This window comes from Psammomys obesus, unplaced genomic scaffold (assembly GCF_907164565.1).
Source record: "Psammomys obesus unplaced genomic scaffold, mPsaObe1.curated_primary_1811, whole genome shotgun sequence".
Classification (NCBI taxonomy): domain Eukaryota; kingdom Metazoa; phylum Chordata; class Mammalia; order Rodentia; family Muridae; genus Psammomys; species Psammomys obesus.
Window position 1 is genome coordinate 18,940,498 of NW_026590062.1, and position 21,835 is coordinate 18,962,332.

A 21,835-nucleotide genomic window follows, 5' to 3' on the forward strand; every position below is an offset into this window, starting at 1 on the left:
GGGTGGGCCTCTCCTCCTCAGTTAACATAACCTGGAAAGTTCCTCACAGTCATGCTCAGATCATCTCTAAGAAGACTCGAGACACTGTTAAGTTGGCAATAGTGTTCGCCATCACAAGGGGCTTCTTAGTCTAAGCAGTGAGAAAGGAAGTGTGTTGGTTTAAACGGGAATACCCGCCACAGGCTCAAGTACTTGAATGCTTGGTCTTTAGGGAGTGGTGGAGTGTCTACTTGAGAGAGATTAGGAGGTGTGGCCTATTTAGAGGAAGTGTGTCACTGGGAGTGGGCTTTGGGATTTTAGTAGCCTGCCAGGCCAAGTGCCTCTACTCTTTTCATGCTGCCTGAGGATCAAGATGAAGAACTCTCAGCTTCTCTCCAGCACCATTCTGCCTGTGCTGCCATGCTTCCTGCCATGCTTCTAATGGACTAAACCTGAAGCTCTAAGCAACCCCCAATTAAATGCTTTTCTTTATAAGAGTTGCCTTGGGCATGATGTCTCTTCACAGCAATAAAACACTGGCTACGACAGTAAACAATATAACCAATGATTCACACTTAATGTGCACAGGACTTTAGAAGTCCTTGAAATATTCCCATTAAAGAAACTGTGAGGGCAGGTGGGCTGGCTAAGTGCGGAGTGCAATGGCTGCCAAGCCTGGAGACCTGAGTGATAGGAAAAGAACAGACTCCCAAACACTGTCCCTTGACTCCCACAAGTTTGTAATGGCATGTGTCTGCCAACTCCCCCCACCCCACTAACACATGTATGTGGAACAAAAAAATATTTTTAAGCAATAATGGAAAATTGATGGTCCACAAATTCAAACACATTCTACAGCTATAAAAGCAAAAACAAAACAGCTCCCCCCAAAGCAAATAAAACTATGGCACTGTGATAAAACAGAGACTCCCTCAAACCTCGCATTTAAATAGAAAAATGATCATGAGCTACCAGTGACTCTTCATTCCCCCACCCCCTCTTTGTCAGCTTTCACAGAGAAAGAGCAGCTAAGAAAACCCTGTATGGAACAAAGAAGGAAGCTGGCAAGAAGCCAGGATGGATTAAAAAAAATCAGTAGAAAATCCAGCTCAGGTGTGACGATGAAGAAGAAGAAGAAGAAGAAGAAGAAGAAGAAGAAGAAGAAGAAGAAGTTGTTAAGAAGTTGTTGTTTGTTCTCTGGTATATCAACTACCTGCAGTATCAATGGCCTCTGAATGAGTACAATTACAAATACTGCATTGACAGAGAAGACAAGATGACAGAAAAGGCAGCTGGAGAGGTTGTGGAGAAAGGGGGACCCTCCTCCATTGCTGGTGAGAATGTAAACTTGTACAACCACTTTGGAAATCAGTCTGGCACCTTCTCAGACAACTAGGAATAGTGCTTCCTCAAGATCCAGCTATATCACTCCTAGGCATATATCCAAAAGATGCTCAAGGACATTTGTTTGTAGCAGCTTTATTCAGAACCTGGAAACAACCCGGATGTCCATCAATGGAGGAATAGATACTGAAATTGTGGTACTTCTACACAGTGGAATACTACTCAGCAATTAAAAACAAGGAGATCATGAAATTTGCAGACAAATGGTGGGATCTAGGCAAGATCATCCTGAGTGAGGAATCCCAGAAGCAGAAAGACACACACGGTATATACTCACTTATAAGTGGGTACTAGACCTATAAGATAGGATAAACATACTAAAATCAGTACACCTAAAGAAGATAAACAAGAAAGGGGACCCAGGGTAAGATGATCAATCCTCACTTAGAAAGACAAATGGAATGGACATTGGAAGTAGAAGAAATCAAGTAACAGGACAGGAGCCTACCTCAGAGGTCCTCTGAAAGACTCTACCTAACAGTGTATCAAAGCAGATGCTGAGACTCATCACCAAACCTTCGGCAGAGTGCAGGGAACCATATGAAAGAAGGGGGAGTTAGTATGACTGGAGAGAACAGGAGCTCCACAAGGACCATTATAATATATATGGGCACAGGGGTCTTTTATGAGACTATATCTCCAACCAAGGACCATGTATGGATATAACCTAGAACCCTTGCTCGGATGTAGCCCATGGTAGCTCAGTATCCAAGTGGATACCCTAGTAAGGGGAACAGGGACTATTTCTGACATGAACTCAATGGCTGGCTCTTTGACTCCCCATCCCCACCCCAAGGGAGGAGCAGCCTTGCTAGGCCACAGAGGTGGACATTGCAGCCAGTCCTGAAGAAACCTAATACGCTAGGGTCAGATGGAAGGGGAGGAGACATCCCCTATCTGTGGACTTGGAAAGGGGCAGGGAGGAGATGAGGGAGGGAGGGATTGGGAGGGAATGAGGGAGCGGGCTACAGCTGGGATACAAAGTTAATAAACTGTAACTAATATTTAAAAAATAAAATAAAAAAGATTAAAAAACAAAGAAAAAGAAATAAGAGAGACCCTTAGAATCCTAACTAGTAAGACAGACCCCAAAGCCAGGTGACAGGATTCCCCTTCCTCCACAAACGCACAAATACACCTACTAAAGGAATCATACTAGGGGCTGTGGTCAAAAGAGTATCTTTGAATCATGTAAATGTCTGTTTTAGTTAGGGTTTTATTGCTGTGAATAGACACCATGACCATGGCAACTCTTTAAAGGAAAACATTTAATTGGGGCTGGCTTACAGTTCAGAGGTTTAGTCCATTATCATCATGGCAGGAAGCATGGCAGTACACAGGCAGACGTGGTGCTGAAGAGGAGCTGAGAGAGTGCTACACCTGGAGCCACAGACAGTAGGAAGAGAGAGTGACACTGGGCCTGGTATAAGCTTCTGAAACATCAAAGCCTACCCCCTCTGACACACTTTCACCAACAAGGCCACACCTCCAAGAAGCCACTTCTTTTGAGTCTATGGGGACTATTTTCATTCCAACCACCACAAAGACCCAAATCTACAAAGGCAATTGAGGGGACTAGGGAGAAAGCTCAGCTGGTGAAGGCATTCGGCACCAAGACTGATGACCCAAGTTCAATCCCCAGCTGTTCAGTGTGCTCAGTGGGGCTACATTCACCACAAATCAACCAGGGCTGATTTAAATTTCTTCAGGGTCATGGTATGAATAAGACTGTGCAACAAAAACAAAAACAAAACAAAGCACAAACAAACAAGCCAGCAAACAATAAAGTCATATGTGTTTGTGAAACACTTGAGAGCTACAGACAGCTCTGCATCAGTTAGTCTTACCTGGCACTGGACACAATCTAGAATCACCATAGAAAAGGGTATTAGTGAGGCATTATCTAAACCAGGTTGGCATGGTTTAGATAATGGCATGTCTGTGGGGGATTGTCTGGATTGCTAATTGATGTAAGGAGTTCTGCCCATTGTGGGTGGCATCATTCCCTAGGCAAGAGGTCCTGATATACTATAGGAGAGAGAAAGCCAGCTGAGAGGATGTAAACAAGGATGCATGTGCTCATTCTTTCCCTACTTTTGACTGGGGATGTGATGTTTAACTCAAGTTTCCCACAATAACTGTAATTGTGAGCTGAAAGAAACCGTTTCTTCCCTAATTAGAGTATTTTATCACAACAACAAAAATGAAGCTAGGGCAGGCTATTTTTTAAACCAGGGGTCAAGTGTACAGCCAAAGTATTATCCTTGGAAACATATCACACTCTGTTATCATCGCAACATCTACCACTGCAGGAATCCCCAAGGCATGATAACTTTAGTACATCTCCTTGACACAATTCTGAATTTATTTATCCAATTGAATTACTTATACTCGTGGTAATGAGGTGACACTCAGAGAAGCACAGGTTCAGTCACATCCTATTGCTTTCATCTTATTTGCTGCATAAGAGTATTTTATGCAAATCAGGTTAGGATGACATTAAACATTTTCTCCTGATTTCACAAGAACAAATATGTTCTCACCATATGCCCCATCTATTCTTTTTCCCTGTATTCATCTTCAAAGCCCTGTTAGCTGATCAGATTTTTTTAATTAACTAAAAGAACATACCATCTGCAATGTGAGGTGCCTGCTTCCCTCTGCAGTACACACATGAAAGTCCCATGAATACATGAGCTTAGTCTCTCCTGTTCTTCCAGAAGCCTGAGTTATTGTCCAGTTTCACACCTATGCAGATCTCGTCTTTTGCACAATGTTCCATGGTTTTCTCACTGTCACTTTGAGGAATCTTCACTCTATGTGCAGACCACAAATGATGAAGGTCTTTATACATAAAATGTCCTTCATGACTGAAGAGATTGAGATCTATTGATTATTCTCTGGGTAGAGAACAGTATTGACCTAGTTAGCTTTAATTGCCATCTTGATACAGCCTACAGTTATCTGAAAGGAATGTCTAGATTGAGGAACTTCCTAGATCAGATTGGCCTGTGGCCATGTTTTGGGGGTTGTCTTGAGTAGTGGCTATTGCAGGAGGATCCAGCCTACTGTGGACAGCATCATTCCCTAGGCAGGTGGTCCTGGGCCACATTTTAAAAGCTCACTAAGCCTGTCAGAGAGCCAGCAAGCTGTGCTTTTCTATGGTTTCTGCCCTTCAAATTCCTCCTTTGAGTTCCTGTCAGGACTTACTTCCATGACGGTCTTTGTCCTGAAAGTATAAGCCAAGGAAATTCCTTTCTTGCCTGAGCTGCTTTTGATCACGGTGTTTATCATAACAACAAAAAGGAAACTAGGACGTACATGTTTGTAGGAGACACTTTACCTAATCCTCTGCTGAAGACATCATGACTATTTTAGGCACGTACAGAGAGGTAAACACAGGAACGTTAGTTTTGAACGAGGGCGTCTCTTTCCCCATGGAGCACACTGCCGCAGTGAGAAGAGCCACGCTAAGAATTCCCTCCAAAACTTAGCAGTCATGGGCTCCATTGTTGGAAAGCAGGAGGGTCCCTGAGTATGTGCTGGGCTGAGTGAAACACTGCTCATGGTAACAAATCTCTCTGAGTGACTGTTCCTGAGCAGACCTAAACAAACACCTGCTGGTACTAGAGAGGGTACCAGAGACAGACCAAAATAATACTTCTACCAAAGTCCAACTTGATGAGCCAATGAGTTTAATGGAGTTATTTATGGGATCATGTATGAGGAATTATTTACAAAAGCACACATAATTTAAAGATATCTTTGCCACTGAAAATCCCACCCCAGAATGTGTAATGACTCACAAAAGCTGCATCCATGGAGCTCCTTGAAAGCAGGTTGGCGGGGGAGAGTGTCTCTTCCTTACAGCCGTCTTCATGAGTTACAAATCCTTTGGCAGAAAGCTTGCCAACAGTATGAGTTTCAGAAACTTCCTGAGACTTGTAAGTTGTTGACTTACTGAGTCTTAATGAGCCTTCCTCCAGGACATAATATATTAGTTCAGAAGAAACTGCTACACAACAGCCTGCAATGTACAATTAAGTACTAAAGGTCTTTAGACACAAGGATAACTGCCACGGTCAGTCCCAGCATCAGCTTGAAGTCAGCTAATAAAAATACTGAGAATCCTACTTCCTAAGTAATGGCTACATGTGAGGCACATAAGGTTGAAACTCATTGACCCCAGAGAGATGAAAGCTAATGCTCAGATCATTTCCCCTTTTACATTTATTCAGGATTCCAGCTCATGCAGCAGCACCACTCATTTTAGGATGGACCTTTCCTTCCCAGCTAAACCTTTCTGGAATCATCTTTCCAGACACACCCAAAGATATGTTTCCTTGACTATTCTAAATCCAGTTGAAATGAAGGTTAACCATCATAGACATCTTGGCTAAATAAACTTTATTGTAAAACATTTCCTAAGCCTAATATTATTGTATTTTTTCCCCTGAGCTAAATAAAAAAGTGTCATGTTCACTCTATCATACTATGTATAAGGAGATCATAGTGAATAACTCATCAGATTCCATACTCAGCCTCTTTAGTATTAGGATATTGAGTCCGATGACTTAAAAGGGATCAGCAGAAGAAAATTAAAGTAGTAGAAAACACACACACACACACACACACACGAAAAGATGGAGGGAAGGAAGGTGGAAAGGAGGGGAGGGTAGAGAGAAACAGAGAGAAAGAAACAGACACACGAAGAAAGGGAGACAGAGAAAGCAATAGAGAGAGAAAGAGAGAGACAGAGAGAGGAGAGAAAGGAAAGAGAGATTCTGAAAAGGAATTCTCCTTTTCTCTAGCATTTAGAATTCCTTTCCCGCCTGGCAACGCCAGTTGAGTAGAAGGCTCCATTCTGAAGGCGTGGAAGGTTATCAATACCAGAGTGACTAGAAGGTTCCATTCTGCAGCTGTGGGAGGTGGGGTTAGGCATGATTGTTTCTAGAAATGCTTTGTGATGGGGAAGGCGGCATCTGCAAGCCTTGAACATCTCACACAACAAACGTGGGCTCCACAATACCTGGGTGACCTACGTCAGGCTTCTGAACCTCTCCAGGCCCCCCTTGCCTCATTTATAAAACAGAGGTGGTAACAGCTACTTCAGAGAGTAGTTAAATTAAAATGAGATCAATAAAACATGCAGCACAGTGACAAAAACATAAAAGGCAGTCAATAAAAGGGAATAATTATTGTGCTCAGTGAATCAGACAGGCTCCTCAGCCTGGACCTATTTATTATTTCAACCAGCAAGTATTTATTGGACAGCTTCCCTCTGGGTGGGTGTCTGTGAAAGAGAAAGTAGTACCTAGGATGCTTCACTTTTTATATGTCATTTAAAATCCATGTGAACACCAGGGGTGAGGGGCGTGGATCAGTGGTAGAGTACTTTCGAAGAATTCTCTGGATAGGAACTGGAAATGTAGCTCAGTGGCAGAGAATTTACCTAGAATGCCCCAGTGAGGGGCTAGGGTGTGGATCAGTGGAAGAGCATCTACGTATGATTCCCCAGCACTGCCAGTGAAAAGGAGGGGGAGAGAGAGGCAAAAGGAAACTAATCAAGGTATACCAATCATCAGAGATATGATTCTGTTAAAAAGGGCTTAGTCAAGAGGTCAAAAATCATGTATGTCATGGGAGGAAAATCTGAAAAGGCTCATGCCATTGAATTATAGCATCACAACAGCCCACATACACCCAAAGATATTCCTGAAAATACCTGGTCAACACAGGTTGTCAGCTTAACGAGATCTGGAATCACTACAGAAACAAATCTTTGGAGATGTCTATAAGGGAGGTGTCTAGACCAGGTTATCTGAAGTAGGAATACCCACTCTTTATGTATGTGACACCATTCCATGAGTTGAGGTCCCAAGATGAATAAATAAAAAGGAAAAAGTGATCTGAGGACCATCATTCGTCTCTCTGCTTTTTTCCTGTGGCTGAGCTGTCCCCATCATGACCTACTGTGCCCTCAGACTGGGAGCCAGAATAAACCTTTCTTCCTTGAATTGCTTTTATAAGGTATTTTGTCACCGTGACAGGACAAGCAGCTAGTCCACATTGCCAGTGCTTGCACGACTTCATCCTCCATGCTCAATCTAGACCTTATTCTTGATCTCCAGACACCACCCCCCCACATGCATGTGCCTACCCAGCTCAACACAGTGACATCCCACAGACACCTCGCACACCCATGCACAGAGCAGGCATTGCTGGGGTACAATTGGCTAGAATCTGCAGGGGGGAAATAAAAGGGACGAGGACCCTTTCTCAGGGACACAAAATGAATTCCAAAGAACCCTGACATGTGGATTTATTAAACAGAGGCCAAAGGAGAAACTGAAGATAACAGCAGCAGGAACTGCTCATCAATAACACACACACACACACACACACTGTCTGAACAGGCAGGCAGGCAGGCATGGTATTAAAGTGTGCACAGGAGTCTCAGCAACTGCTTCAATAAGCAGACAGATTTCCCCGTACCAAGGTGGTCCCTCCCCCAGATTATGCGATAACTGAACACCCAGATAATGAATACACCACCACATGAATGGTACATCAGGACAAGGGATGGAAGTTAAGAGTTATAAAGCTTTGGTTGGATTCTGGAGTCATCAACCTCACTCATACACATTGGCAAATAGTGAACGAAGCTGGACAGATGCATAGCACGTGGTCATCTCAAGGAAACAGCAACCATGAGAAACTATGGGCAAGCAGAGGCACCACCTTCTTCACAAAATATGAAGCATGGGAGGGTTCTTACTCCCAATTAGTAAAACCACTTCTACTGCTCATCCCAAGCTTCAACCATTATGCTAGAGAATGCCTCAGGGTTACAGTATGTGCGTTTCATATAGGAAACCGGAGATTCCTCCCCAGTACAAGTACAAGTTCAACTTTCAACATAGAGACTGTTTCATGGACCTTGTCATCCAAATCCAGTTAGCTGCTGCATTTTGCTGATTCTGTGGATGCCTTCCTTATTCTTTCTTTCTTTCTTTCTTTCTTTCTTTCTTTCTTTCTTTCTTTCTTTCCCTCTGCATCCCTATTTTACCAATACCCACACATTACATTCTGACTTCCACATATGTGCCATGGTACAAATGCACATACACACACAATAAGTGAATGAATGATAACAGAAAGACAACTTCAGCCAAGTGGGCTAGAGAGATGGCTTAGCATGGTGCTGCATAAGTATGAGGATCTGAATCAAAATCCCCAGATAAAACTGGCTTTAGAGTATGGTTCAGTGATGAGCACAGACCTGCCCAGAACCCCAGGGTGGGGCTAGGAGTGTAGCTGAGTAGTAGATCACAGCACCTGTCTAAAATCCCAGTGCGCCTAAGTCAAGATGGGAGAAAAAGCTGCAGATCCCCCAAAGCTGCAAGGCCAGCGAGTGAGAACAAGGGTAGGAGACTCTACTTCAAGCAAAGTGGAGGTTGAGGATCAAGACGTGAGGTTCTTCTCTAACCACCACCACCACCACACACACACACACACACACACACACACACACACACACACACATTAAAGAATGTTACCAGAAGTGCTGGGCATGCAGCTCCTTGGTAGAGCACTGGCCTGCTTGTGTGAGGCCCTGGGTTCCATTCCCAGCACCACACCAGACAGGATTGCTGGTACTCTGCAGCAACAATGGGAGGCAGCAGTGATTCAATACATTTCTCATCAAGAGCCAGAAAAGAGTCTGGGTATCTCATCAAGACACCATCAACACTTACTGAGTCTGAGATTCCAGCTACCCTTATCTGATCACCACATATACATGCATTTATTTATCACCCCCACTTCATATATGCACACATTTATTGTGCTGAATGCAGAAGTAAATAAATAAGATACAACAGGAAAAATTACCAAGGTCACTTCTGCAGGGCCCTCCTGCTCTCAGGACTGCTCACTCCATTTTCTTTCTCTTTCAGGACCTGGCCTTTCAGGACTTTAAATAGTCCACAGGCCTTCTCAACATCTTTGATGTCCCAGAGACCTAGCTACGGCTTGTTCCTCTCTGACACACACAGGGAACTTCAGTCATGCAACCATTTTTCAATAATTTATTTCAAAACAAAAAAATGGAAAAGGAAAATAAAAGATATGGACCAAAGGAGTACACACACAACCTGGAAAATAAACCACTTGTGTAAGAAACATCAAATGTAATGCATTCTCTTCCTTCCAAGGAAAGAATTGGGGTTGCTTACAAAATTATTCTGAAAAGGTCATTTTGTAAAATAATAATAATAATAAAGATATACATACATTTGGGAAAAAAGCCCCCAAACCTGTGCCACATTTTTCAATAAACTCTCTGTGGATGGAGGAGCAAGGTGTAAGACAATCAGAGAAGACAAAACCAGAATGGAATATTTATAAGTATTGGGAGGGATGCTATCTTCCTAGGCTTTAAATCACTCAGGAAATGAAAATATGGAAAGATTGACAGTTTCGGATTCAGACAAATTTTAAAAACCTGTCCAGAAGAAGAAAGGGATCCACAGAATTAAAATAAAGCAGCAAAATAATATTTCAGTTGTGAAAATGTGGGGGGAGTATAGAAGAAGCTGGAGGTGACTGGAGCACAACAAGAAGACCAACAAAGGCAACTTACCTGGGCCCAGAGGGGCTTGCTGAGACTGAAGTATCAACCAAGGACCATGCACAGAGTAGACCTGGGCCCCCTACACAAATGTAGCTGATGATCAGCTTAGGCTTCATGTGGGTTCCCTAGTAAGGGGATCAGGGGCTGTCTCTGACATGGACTCTGTTGCTTGCTTTTTGACCATTCCTTCCTGATGGGACTGCCTTGCCAGGACACAGGGGAAGAGGATACATAAGGTCAGTCAGGTCAGTCAGGTCAGTCATGACTTGATAAGCTGGGGTAGCTGAGTAGGGGGAATCTCCCCTTTTCTAAGGAATAAAGGAGGGAGGAAGGGAGAAGAGGAAGAGAGGTGGGACCAGGAGGAGAGGAGGGAGGAGTTACGATTGGGCTATAAAGTGAATAAATAAATTAATCTAAATTTAAAACATGTTTCAAAATGAGATTTGACAAGCAAGGGGTTAATTTTACAACTACTTAAGATTTCATTCATATTTATTAGAAAAACAAATTTCTAGAGCGTGGTGGTTAGAATGAAAGCAACTAGAGTTCTGTTTAAAATTATAATGAAATCCATCTACTTTAATCCCATCCCAAAACACAATCCTTGTGAGAGCTTTTAGGCGACTTAAAGCAGGATGCCACCTCCTGGGAGATCACTTTCTTAGAGGAGAGAAAATGTTCTAGCCCCAGGCAGCTCTTTCTCAGGACCCCAGGGCTCATTTTCAGAGAAGCCTATTCTAGGGATAAGACACTTGCTACTCTTTGACAGGTTGACGGGGGAGGGGGGAAGGAACACTAATTTTTCAGACAACACGGGGTAATTTGGTTACTTTTCATGCGGCACTCTAAACTTGCAAAGCATGGCTTCGTTTATCTCGTATGGCCTGTGGGTGATTCTCCAGATTACCCCAAACTCTACTTTCAGGTTTATTCCACAGAGAGTTTTCAAAAATAGATAATAGAGAGCACAGAATAGCATTGTCCAACCAGTAATTTTTCTAATTTTCTTGCATATAATATACATTTAAAATTTTTATTTCAGGTGTGAGAGAGAGAGAGTCAGAGGACAGGTTGCAGGAGTTGGTTCTCTCCTTCTGCTATGTAGGTTGCAGGAATCAAACTCAGGTCACAGGGCTTGGCAGAAGTGCCTTTTCCCCCTGAGCCATCTCGCCAGCACACATTTTATGTTTATACTGCATACACATTGCAATTCTATTTTAGTTTCACTTAAATTTTGTAGGCTTGTATTTTGCCTTAATTGAACTTTTATTATTAAAACTGAGCATAAACTAGCTCATACCCACTTCTATGTTTCTGAACAACAATGCCTGAGGTGCTATTCCTTATTTTTGTTAGTTTGGTATTGCTTCTTTTTTTTCTTCTTCTTCTTCTTCTTTTTTTTCTCTTATCCCTCCTGTGGTTCTCTCCCTCTTCCTGTCCCAATCCCTCCCTTCCTCCACCCTCTGCATGCATGCCCCTCCCCAAGTCCACTGATAGGGGAGGATTTCTTTTCCTTCCTTCTGATCCTAGTCTATTAGGTCTCATCAGGAGTGGCTGCATTGTCTTCTTCTGTGGCCTGGTAATGCTGTTTCCCCCTCAGGGGGAGGTCATTAAAGAGCAGGCCAATCAGTTCATGTCAGAGACAGTCCCTGTTCCTATTACAATGGAACCCACTTGGATACTGAACTGCCATGGGCTACATCTGTGCAGGGGTCTTAGCTTATCTCCATGCATAGTCCTTGGTTGGAATATCAGTCTCAGGAAAGACCCTTGTGCTCAGATTTTTGGTTCTGTTGTTCTCCTTATGGAGTTCCTGTCCTCTCCAGATCTTACTGTTTCCTACTTCCTTCCTAAGATTCCCTGCACTCTGCCCCAAGGTTGCCCATAAGTCTCAGCATCTACATTGATAGTCTGCAGGGCAGAGCTTTTCAGAGGTCCTCTGTGTCAGGCTCCTGACTTGTTCCCTCTTTTCTCCTTCTTCTGATGTCCAGCCTCTTTGCCTTTCTGGATAGGAATTGAGCATTTTAGCAAGAGTCCTCCCTCTTGATTAGCTTCTTTAGGTGTACAGATTTTAGTAGGTTTATTCTATATTATATATCTCTATGAGTGAGTATATACCGTGTGCATCTTTCTGCTTCTGGGATAGCTCACTCAGGATGATCTTTTCCAGATCCCACCATTTACCTGCAAATTTCATGATTTCCTTGTTTTTTATTGCTGAGTTATATTCCATTGTGCAGATATACCACAATTTGTGCATCCATTCCTCCACTGAGGTGTATCTGGGCTGTTTCTAGCTTCTGGCTATTACAAATAAGGCTGCTACAAACATGGTTGAGCAAATGTCCTTATTGTGTACTTGAGAATCTTTTGGATATATGCCTAGGAGTGGTATAGCTTTATTTTTTTAATTGTGTGAATGCATGAGTGTGAGAGAGAGAGAGAGAGAGAGAGTGTGTGTGTGTGTGTGTGTGTGTGTGTAAGAAAGTGTGCATGTGCATATAGAGGCCAGAGATCTGTGCTGAGTGTCTTCTTCCACGATTCTCCACCTTGTTTTGTTTTTTTAAGACAAGGTCTCTCACTGGATCGAGAACCCAGCAAATGTCTCAAATGGTTAGGCAGTGAAATCCAGAAGTCTATCTGTCCCCACTCCCTTAACCGTAGGGTCACTTTGGGGTGTGTGTGCTGGGGATCTTTGTGCTTACGAACTGAGCCATCTCCCCAGCCCTGCTTTTACTTAGTTTGTTTGGTGTGCTAGCTAGACATGTCAATTTGACACATGCTACAGATACTGTGAAAGAGGAAATCCTAACTGAGAACATGCCCCTGCATGTTAACATGCCTGTAGCTCAGTCTGTTATGCATGTTCTTGATTGATGATCAGTGTGGGAAGACTCTGCTCATTGTGGGTGGTGTCACCCTGGTCTAGCCTTGTGTACTATAAGAGAATAGGCTTGAGCAAGCCATGTGAGCAAGCCAGTAAGCAGTATCCCTCCATGGTTTCTTCTGTAACATTTGGCTGTGATGGAAGTGTCTTGATAAGAGGCAAATCTGTACAGAATAACAAGCAAGCCTGCCTTAATTCCTGTCCTGGCTTCTGTCTATGATGGATGATGACCTGGCTTGTAACTTGAATAAACACTTATCCTCACCCAAGTTGCTTTTGGTTGAGTCTGAGTTTGTGTAAAGAGGGTAAAGGCAATTGAGTTGGATTCCTGCAGCCCACACAGTAGGAAAGAAACAACTCCCATAAGCTCTCCTCTGACTTACACACACACACACACACACACACACACACACACACACACACACACACTTAAAATAAATGCTATCATAAAATGAGAACACCCGGAAGCGTGCCCATGTCCCCCACCCCCACCCAACCTCACTCCCTTTCTTTCTAACTCAGAGTTTAAAGACTGATGCCTAGTGGTATGCAGACTTCCTGTTGGCTTGACCATGCGCCGTAATCACAGCTGCAGTGAATTCAGGTACATATGTGCGACAGCCAACACCTGTCCACGTGACAGCATTTTACACTGCTTGTCCATTCTCTAGCTCTTAGATTCCTTACAGCCCCTCTTCTACCATGTTTGCTAAACCTTGGATGAAGAGTAATGAAGATGGACAGATCCGGTTTTTTTCCCCTCTCCAATCTTGCCAACTCCTTTTATCCCTATTTATCCAAACAATTTCCTCAATGCTATTTCTCAATCTTTCAAAGACTTGCCTGCTTTTTCTCAATTTTAAACTTATAGGATTTATTTTGATTATGGTTATTTCTGTAACAGAAATGTTCTCATTTTGTAAACAAAGCATCTGGTGCTCCCTGGAAGTCAATTACGGTTTTAAGGCCTAGAGTCTCTGCTTTCTCCAAATGCCATTTGTTATTGTTAAGGTTTGGGAGGGGGCTGTTTGTTTGTTTTTTGTTTTTTGTCACTGTTGTTATTTGTCTGTTTATTTGTTGCTCGTAGACTCTTTGCTATGATGTCTGTGGCTCCTTGCTCTCTAGTCTCAGAGTAAGTGTGACAGGACTGGGGAGACAATTTAGCCAGGAAAGTGCTTTTCTTACAAACTGGAGGACCCACATAGAAATCCAGGTATGGTGATCACACCTGGAATTCCAGTCCTGGGGAAGTGAAGACAGGAGAATCCCTAGGGCTTGCTTGTCAGTCAGCTCAGCCTAATAGGTGAGCCACAGTTCCAATAAGAGACCCTGCCTCACAGCAACATGTGGAGAACTCCTGCTGAGCCAGACTTGAAGCTGGCTGGCATCCTCCACAGAGGCACATGTCCATGCAACATAGACAAACACAGAGTAAGGCAACATTATGCAAAGATGGAGTTTAACAGGCATTCCATAGCAACAACCATCTGGAGGCCCCAAATTCCCAGCCCTCACCTTCCCCCTCACCCCCCACTCCTCCTCATTTGGCCTCTTTTTAAAGCTGGGTTGGTTTCTGGCAAACAGATTCTTTAAACTTTTGCACATAGCAGTATGGGAGCCTAGAGAGGTCAAAGAGCTGGAAAGTCTCCCCGTTAAGTATATTCTGACATAGCCACTTCTATAAACTAGAATTCAGAGGGTAAAGGACAGGAACAGGCTCTGGCTATGTAGCTCTGAAGGCAGGTGTCCTGGATAGCTCTGTCACCTCGACACATCCTGGAGCCACGTGTGAGGAAAGTCTCAAAGGAAAGACCACCCAGATCAGACTGGCCTGTGGAGGCATGCTTGTGTGGGTAGGAGTGCCCAGCCCACTGTGGACAGCCCCATTCCTAGGCAGGTGGTCCTCAGCTTTATAAAGCTAGCTAAGTATATGCCTGCCAGTAACCAGCATGCAACATTCCTCCACGGTTTCTGTTTGGAGCATTTCTGTTTTGATCTCTTCCCCTGTGTTTCTACTCTGGCCTCCGTGGATGATGAATTATGCCCTGAAACTGTAAGATGGAATGAACTCTTTCTTTCCCAGTTGCTTTTGTTATAAATGGTTCATGCAACAGAAAAGAAACTAGAACAACAGAAAATAGAGATATGACTACAATCTTTCCATTCCTACTCTCATCCAGCCATAAGGAAAAAACAAAACAAAACCCTGTCCTGTCCTGTCCTGTCCTGTCCATGTCCTGGGTAGCAGTATATGGCTTTTCACTTGGGCATTATATGACCATCCTTACTTCATCTGAGAAAATGTATAATACTTGGCCTGGTAGTTAGGACAACTGCTTGAGCAAAATAGCAGAATGATAGATGATAGATAGCTAGGCCTGATGTAATAGTAATGGAGTTAACACTTCCTAACAGAAGGAGGGACCGGAGGTTCTTGGGACTGTCACCTGGGATCCCAGGTCATTACTCACCACCAGCTACAAGGAATCTTGGGAGATGCTAGACTATCAAAGAAGTGGAAGATTAACCAAAGGCAGGTCTCCATCAGGTAGCATCCGTTATGGAGTGGATTTTCAGTGGCACGCTATTCTTGGGTCACTTATGTCCCTAGAAGTAGCCTGGCACCTGTGCTGTGTCACTAAGGCAAATAAACTCATCAGTTTGCCAAGCCAAACTTCAGTGAACCCATTACTTTGATCTGGTGTCATAGTCCTGTCTGGAATGAGCAGACATCTGTTCTTGTCTCTCTCCCCTGGAAAGCTAATGCAACAGTGGGTCCCTGGGGTTTTGATCAAGTTGTATTCTCCTGTTCTAATAATCTGGCTAGCTTTAACTATCAACTTGCCAATGTAGAATCACCTTGGGAGGAAAATTTCAACTGAGGGACTGCTTAGATCAGATAGGCCTGTAGGCATGTCTGTGGGGGGGTTGTCTTGATTGTTAACTGAAGAGAGAGGAAAGACCCACCCTGAATGTGCACAGCAGTGTTTTGTGGGTTGGGCCCTGAATATATAGAAGTAATTGAGATGCATCAGCAAGCAAGCAAGGTAGGATGTACTTTTTTCTTTCTTGACTATAGATGTGGCATGACTAGCTGCTGAGTCCATGCCTTCACCTTCCCTGAAATGATTCATTGCGCCTTAGAATTATAAGCCAAAGAAACTCCTCCTTAAGTTGCTTTTCATAAGGGTATTTATAACGTGACAGAATTAAAACTAAAACAAACATCCACCCAACTCACATGAGAAGTTAGGTCTTAGTTTCTCTAACTGGCTACCTATTAGCATTTATCCATTCTCTGTCCACCTTCCAACGTTCTTTAGGTGTTTTTTAGGTGATAGTACCAATTACCTTGTTCAGTTTTTCCTTTCCATGCTCTGTGCCCCTTTGTCATCATATTAGCAGCCTCAGAAGAAGCCAAAAGTAAATGTGGGCGCACTCCATCATGCCACACCACTGGGAGATGCTGAGAGTTTCTACTGAAGAGAAACATACCCAAAGTTTGCTTGCTGTTCTCCTGGTCTGGTCCATTCTTAGCCTCCCCTCCTCTCCAGATGCTTCATCCTATGTGTCCTTCAAGCTTTTCTGAGCAAAAGATGCTCAGACCCTCCCTTTACACCCTGTGGGTACAGTTGCCATGGCTGCTATGGACCACTGTTCTCCAGGAATGAATTCTTAGCAGCTGAGAACTCTGCAAGAGACTGGAGTTTAATAGATGGATTAGAGTTCTATCATGGAAATAGAGGCTCTCGGGGCCTTGCCCCCTTCCCCAAGGATCTATTGCCAATAAATGGTTGCTGGGGAAGAGAGGCATTTTCTTGGGTAGTGTAGCCACTGGAGGTTGTCCCTGCTCCTGTAAGTAACCACAGGCATTCTCATTGTGCACCAAGAATGAGGTGGAATCATTCTGATGGTCTGATATTGCTGCCTGGGATAGTTAATCTCAATTGCCATCTTGATGAGATTCTGATCCACAGGACACATTTATGAAGGGCTTTCTAGACAGAATTAATTGAAGTGGAAAAACACACCCTGAATGTGGGTGGCACTATCCCATGAACTGGGTTTCCAGACTGGGTAAAAAGAATATGAGCTAAGCACCAATATTCTTCTCTCTGTCTCTCTGTACCTGTCTCTCTCTCGCTCACTCTCTCCTGTCCTGATTGCAAATGCAATGTGACCAGCTGCCTCATGCTTCTGCTGCCAAGCCTTCCCACCACAACGAACCCTTACATTATGAGCCAAAACAAATCTTTTCCTCCTTAAGTTTCTTCCTATTAGATAGTTTGTCACCGCAACAAAAGTCTCCCTATATTGAGAGAACAAACATTTGTTAATCTCCCCAGAACAAATTTGCACAACAGGATCTCATATTGCATAGGTCCCCTTGCACTGGAAGGACCTCCTCACCTATCTGTTTCCCTCCCCAGACAGGAAATGAGTAGACTAGGACTATGTCCCTTGTATGAGTCCATCTTCAGGGTGCAGCCAATCAGGGTGTATAATGGATGCTCGTTGATTTCTGTTCAGCTGAGCCATTTCTACAAAACTGCATGTTGGGGGCCCTTCCAGTCTCATAAGAGAGCAAAAAACAGGGCCATGTTTATTTGCCAACATGGAAATAAGAAATGCTAATCAGAAAGTATCAGGACGTGAAAACTGCCAGATGTTTTTTTTTTTGAGAACGCAAGTCCAGGAAGACAAAATAGCATGCAACAGGGGTGATGTATATTTTTCCTACTGATTCCAAATGAATGTGCACTTATTAGAGGCAGAGAGAGATTTAACGGGTTTCTCAGCTAATGCTGTAATTTTAAATCCATTTAAGATAATTTTCTTTATCTTGAATTTATTTTTCTCAGTAACCAGGATACTTAACTGATTTGCACAAAACCCATTTGAAAAGAGAAATAATCTACTGCAAGCGAGGGCACATTCTAAATGGGAATAAAAGGGAGACACTGAAAATCTAAAGAAAATGGAGATTTGAGAAACCAGAGTGTGTTCCTACATAGTAAATAGGAACTTTCAATGTCCCAGTTTGGATGGCGAATGGGTGCCAAGCCTCACTCTCGGTGGAGGAGCTTTTGGCATTTGGTGGCTGCTAAGGGTGGAAGAGTCACACTCCTTTGGGTATATGAACTGGTGGGTTACCTATGCCCCCGTGGACATCCCCACACTCACAAGCTTATGAGCCAAACACATGACACTGGGGACATGTTGAGAGAGATGTGTGGGGAATGTGGGGCCAGAGATGGGAAGATACGGTTGTATTCCATTGTATATGTGTACAAAGTTCTCAAGAATAATAAAAAGACCCAATAACAACAAGAAAGGAATTAAAATTCTTTGAAAGAGAATGCTACAATATATATCTAGAGTCTCCAACATATTCCCTGTGGATTCGGAGCCTGAAATGAACACCAAATCAAAACATAGACATGAATGAGAACAGACTGATCAGTGTTACACACAACAATCAACCAAAACAGCCTGAAGGTACAACCGTAGGCATAATGATCCTAACAAGTCACAGCAAAAGCTTGTGGGGTCGGAGAGATGGCTCAGGGGGTTTGAAGTGCTTGCTGCGAAAGCGTGAAGACCTGAATTTGACCCTCAGCACCCATAAAAGTGCCAGGCATGTTGGCATGCCCTTGGAATCCCAGCTCTGGGAAGGCAGAACCAGGAGGATTCTTTGTGACTCACTGGCCAGCCAGCTAGCCTACCTGAGTCAGTGAGCTTTGTGTTCAGTAAGAGACCCTGCCTCAAAAACTATGGTGGGATAGAAGAAGATAGTTGATATCTATCTCTATTTTCCACATGTACATGCCCACATTTATCTATTCACCACCCCCTATACACATATGTTTCCGTACAGGAATGCAAACATTTACACATATGCTTGTGATATGATGCTTACTCAAAAGAAAGATAAAAGTGATCCATCAATTACTCATAATCTATGGAAAACAGACTCAATGATAACATTTTAAAGTTGTCATATGTCGGTACATGACAGTATGTACTGGGACACTATGCTAGGTATAGTATACACTGGGACACTATGTTGGGCATAGTGGCTCATGACTATAATTCCAACATCGGGGGGCTGAGGCAGAAGGATTGATCATGAGTTGGAGGCCAACTTGGGCTACATAGTAAGTTTGAGTTAGCCTAAACTACATGCAATAAGGCATTATCTCCAAAACCAATAAATAGATAAAATAAAGTTCAACAGATAGATGATAGGCAGATAGCTGACATATATAGATAGACCAACAGATAGATAGATAGATAGATAGATAGATAGATAGATAGATAAGATAATAGATATTAAAACATCAACAATTGCCATGATTAGTTAAGAATACTATGGCGATATTTTAAATTTAAAACATTTTGTATTACGTCTTTTTCTATACTTTTTTTAAATTACTTGTATAACAGTTTCACTTTTTATTTTCTGAGATGGTATCATGTAGCCTGGGTTGGGCTCAAAGTAACTACTTAGCCCATGCTGCCCTCCTGCCTCAGCCCAGAGCTCCTGATCCCCCTGCCTCCAGCGCTGGAGTTAGGAGTGTGTGCCTTCGTCACTTCTGTGGTGTTAGGGAGGGAGGCCAGGGCTACCGATGGAGCCTCTGCACCAACCCTTAACTTTTTAAAAAGTTACCTAATATTTCCTAAGCAACAAAAGCCCTTTATTAACCGAGACAGAGCAAAACAAAAGCTCCCTCTGTGGTTACAAATAGATGAGAAAATATCACAGATTTCGTCAAAGCCAGCCAGCTTTGCCAGGGTTGGGAGGTGGGGGTGGTATTGAGCTGTAACTTACTTAGTAGGACGATAATCTGGAATCGATCGATCCAAGGAGATCTTTTCACTGAGGTAGGAATTGTAGCCATACTTCTCATGAGGTCCTTTGGCTTTTTCTTCTTCAGAAGGGGAAAGGGTGGCAGGAAGGCCCCCTTTGCCCCGCCCACCATACCCTTCAATGAGCCCGAGAGATTTGGATAACCCTAGAAGGAAGAAGGAAACAAAGTTATTCCAACACACCTCCCCTAGATAATCATGCACTCTAGAGCTTCTTGGCACAGAAAAAAATGACCTCAGTTTACATATTCTATATATATGCTTTGAGAATATGTATCTAGAAGCAGGGTCTTACGTAACCCAGGCTGGCTTTGAACTCACTATGTAGCTGAGGATGACCTTAAATTCCGGGTTTTCCTCCATCTACCTACCTGGCATTCCAGGGCTGCACTCCAGCATCTAGTTCATATGGTAATGGGGCTATTTCTATGGAGAGAAAGGTTCAGGCCCGGCCGAGCTCTGCGCTCACAGCTGAATATCTACTGGGGGTCTCCCTCACTCTGCTTCTGGAAACACATGGAAACAGAGACCACCAAGACTTGAAGAAATGAAAACCAAGGAGAACCCAAGAAATGGGATGGCTGTGGGGTGTTATCTATGCCTGTCTCCCCTTTCTGTTTAAGGACAATCACAGCCAGTTAGGTCTGCAAAGAGGGAAAGGTTCCAGGGACCTCAGGGACTCAAAATAAATATCAGGGAACAGACTGGACTGTGGGTAGGGGGGTTGGGGAGGTACTGATGCAGCTGAAGTAGGAAAGAACAGATTATTTTCACCATGAGCTGAAAGCATGAGCCATGACTTGACATGACTCTTAACCTAGTGGTTTTATTTCAGTTTCATCTCAATGGCAAAGGAAAACGCAAAGCGTTTGAGGATAAATCACAGAGAAGAGGAAAAAAGCCCATAAGGGCAACAACCACAATACACAGAGAAGAAGCCTTCCATGGCAACCCTCTCTAAGCAGCTGAAGCCTCCAGGATGTTGGTGGGTCCCTATCCATTGTCACATTATTCCAGGAAGACCTTGAGGAGTAAGTGTAGATAGCAGAGCTGGGAGAGGTTGAACCGCCTCGCTAGGAAAGTTGGTGTTTATGGTTCTCATTGATTGCAAATGCGTAAGCCACTTAGTACACCTCGATAGCCTCACCTTACCCACGCTCAGAGACTTAGTCAAACACAAGCACTTATGTTTGCTTTTTAAATCATCTGGTGTCAAGGCAAGGCAGTGCACATGTAATCCCATCACTCAGAAAGCAGAGACAGAAAAATGAATTAATTAATTAAAGTCACTAGTGATAAAGCATTACTAGAGGAATGAAAAATGGACAAGAACTTAGCAATTCTTCATCATGCCAAACACTGTGACCATAAGACCAAGGAACCTGAATCCTGGTTGTACATCAAAGCAAAATAAAAATGTCTGTTCACACAAAACTCAAACCACATGCTCATAGCTGGCTTATGCACATTGCCCAAATGTAATCAAAATGTAATGTTGACATACAGTGGTGTACTTGGCAATGCAAAGAATAAAATGGCCATGAGTGGTGGCACACATACGACATAAATAGGATAGATATATAAATGATGATGGTGAAGATAGACAGATGGATAGATAGACAGATAGACAAATAGACAGACAGATAGTCAGACAAACAGATGATACCTGTCTAGATGATGGACACACAGATATATGATGATAGATAATAGATGGAAGTTGGTAGATAGATAGATGATAGGTAGATATGACAGATGATAAATAGATAGGCATGTGATAGGTGATAAATGAATACAATAGATATATGATAGGTGATAGATAATAGCTATCTAGATGATGGACACATAGATATATGGTGGATAGACATATGATAGATTATAGATAGATATGACAGACAATAGAAAGGTTGATAAATATTTAATTAAAGGTAGGTAGACAGATAAATAATATAGGTATATAAACACGGATACATGATTAGGTAGCCATATAGAAAGATACAGTTAGATTGATGACATTAGATAGATAGATAGATAGATAGATAGATAGATAGATAGATAGATAG

At 43.0% G+C, this 21,835-nt stretch overlaps 1 protein-coding gene across 1 annotated transcript in view; it reads right to left on the minus strand.

Moving 5' to 3' along the window:
- The window catches only part of Galnt17 (polypeptide N-acetylgalactosaminyltransferase 17), a 377,891-nt gene that overhangs the window by 203,996 nt on the left and 152,060 nt on the right, over positions 1-21,835 (minus strand). Inside the window, exon 2 of the mRNA XM_055606411.1 lies at positions 19,738-19,921. Coding sequence (XP_055462386.1) covers positions 19,738-19,921 — 184 coding nt within the window. The remainder of the gene's footprint in view (positions 1-19,737; positions 19,922-21,835) is intronic.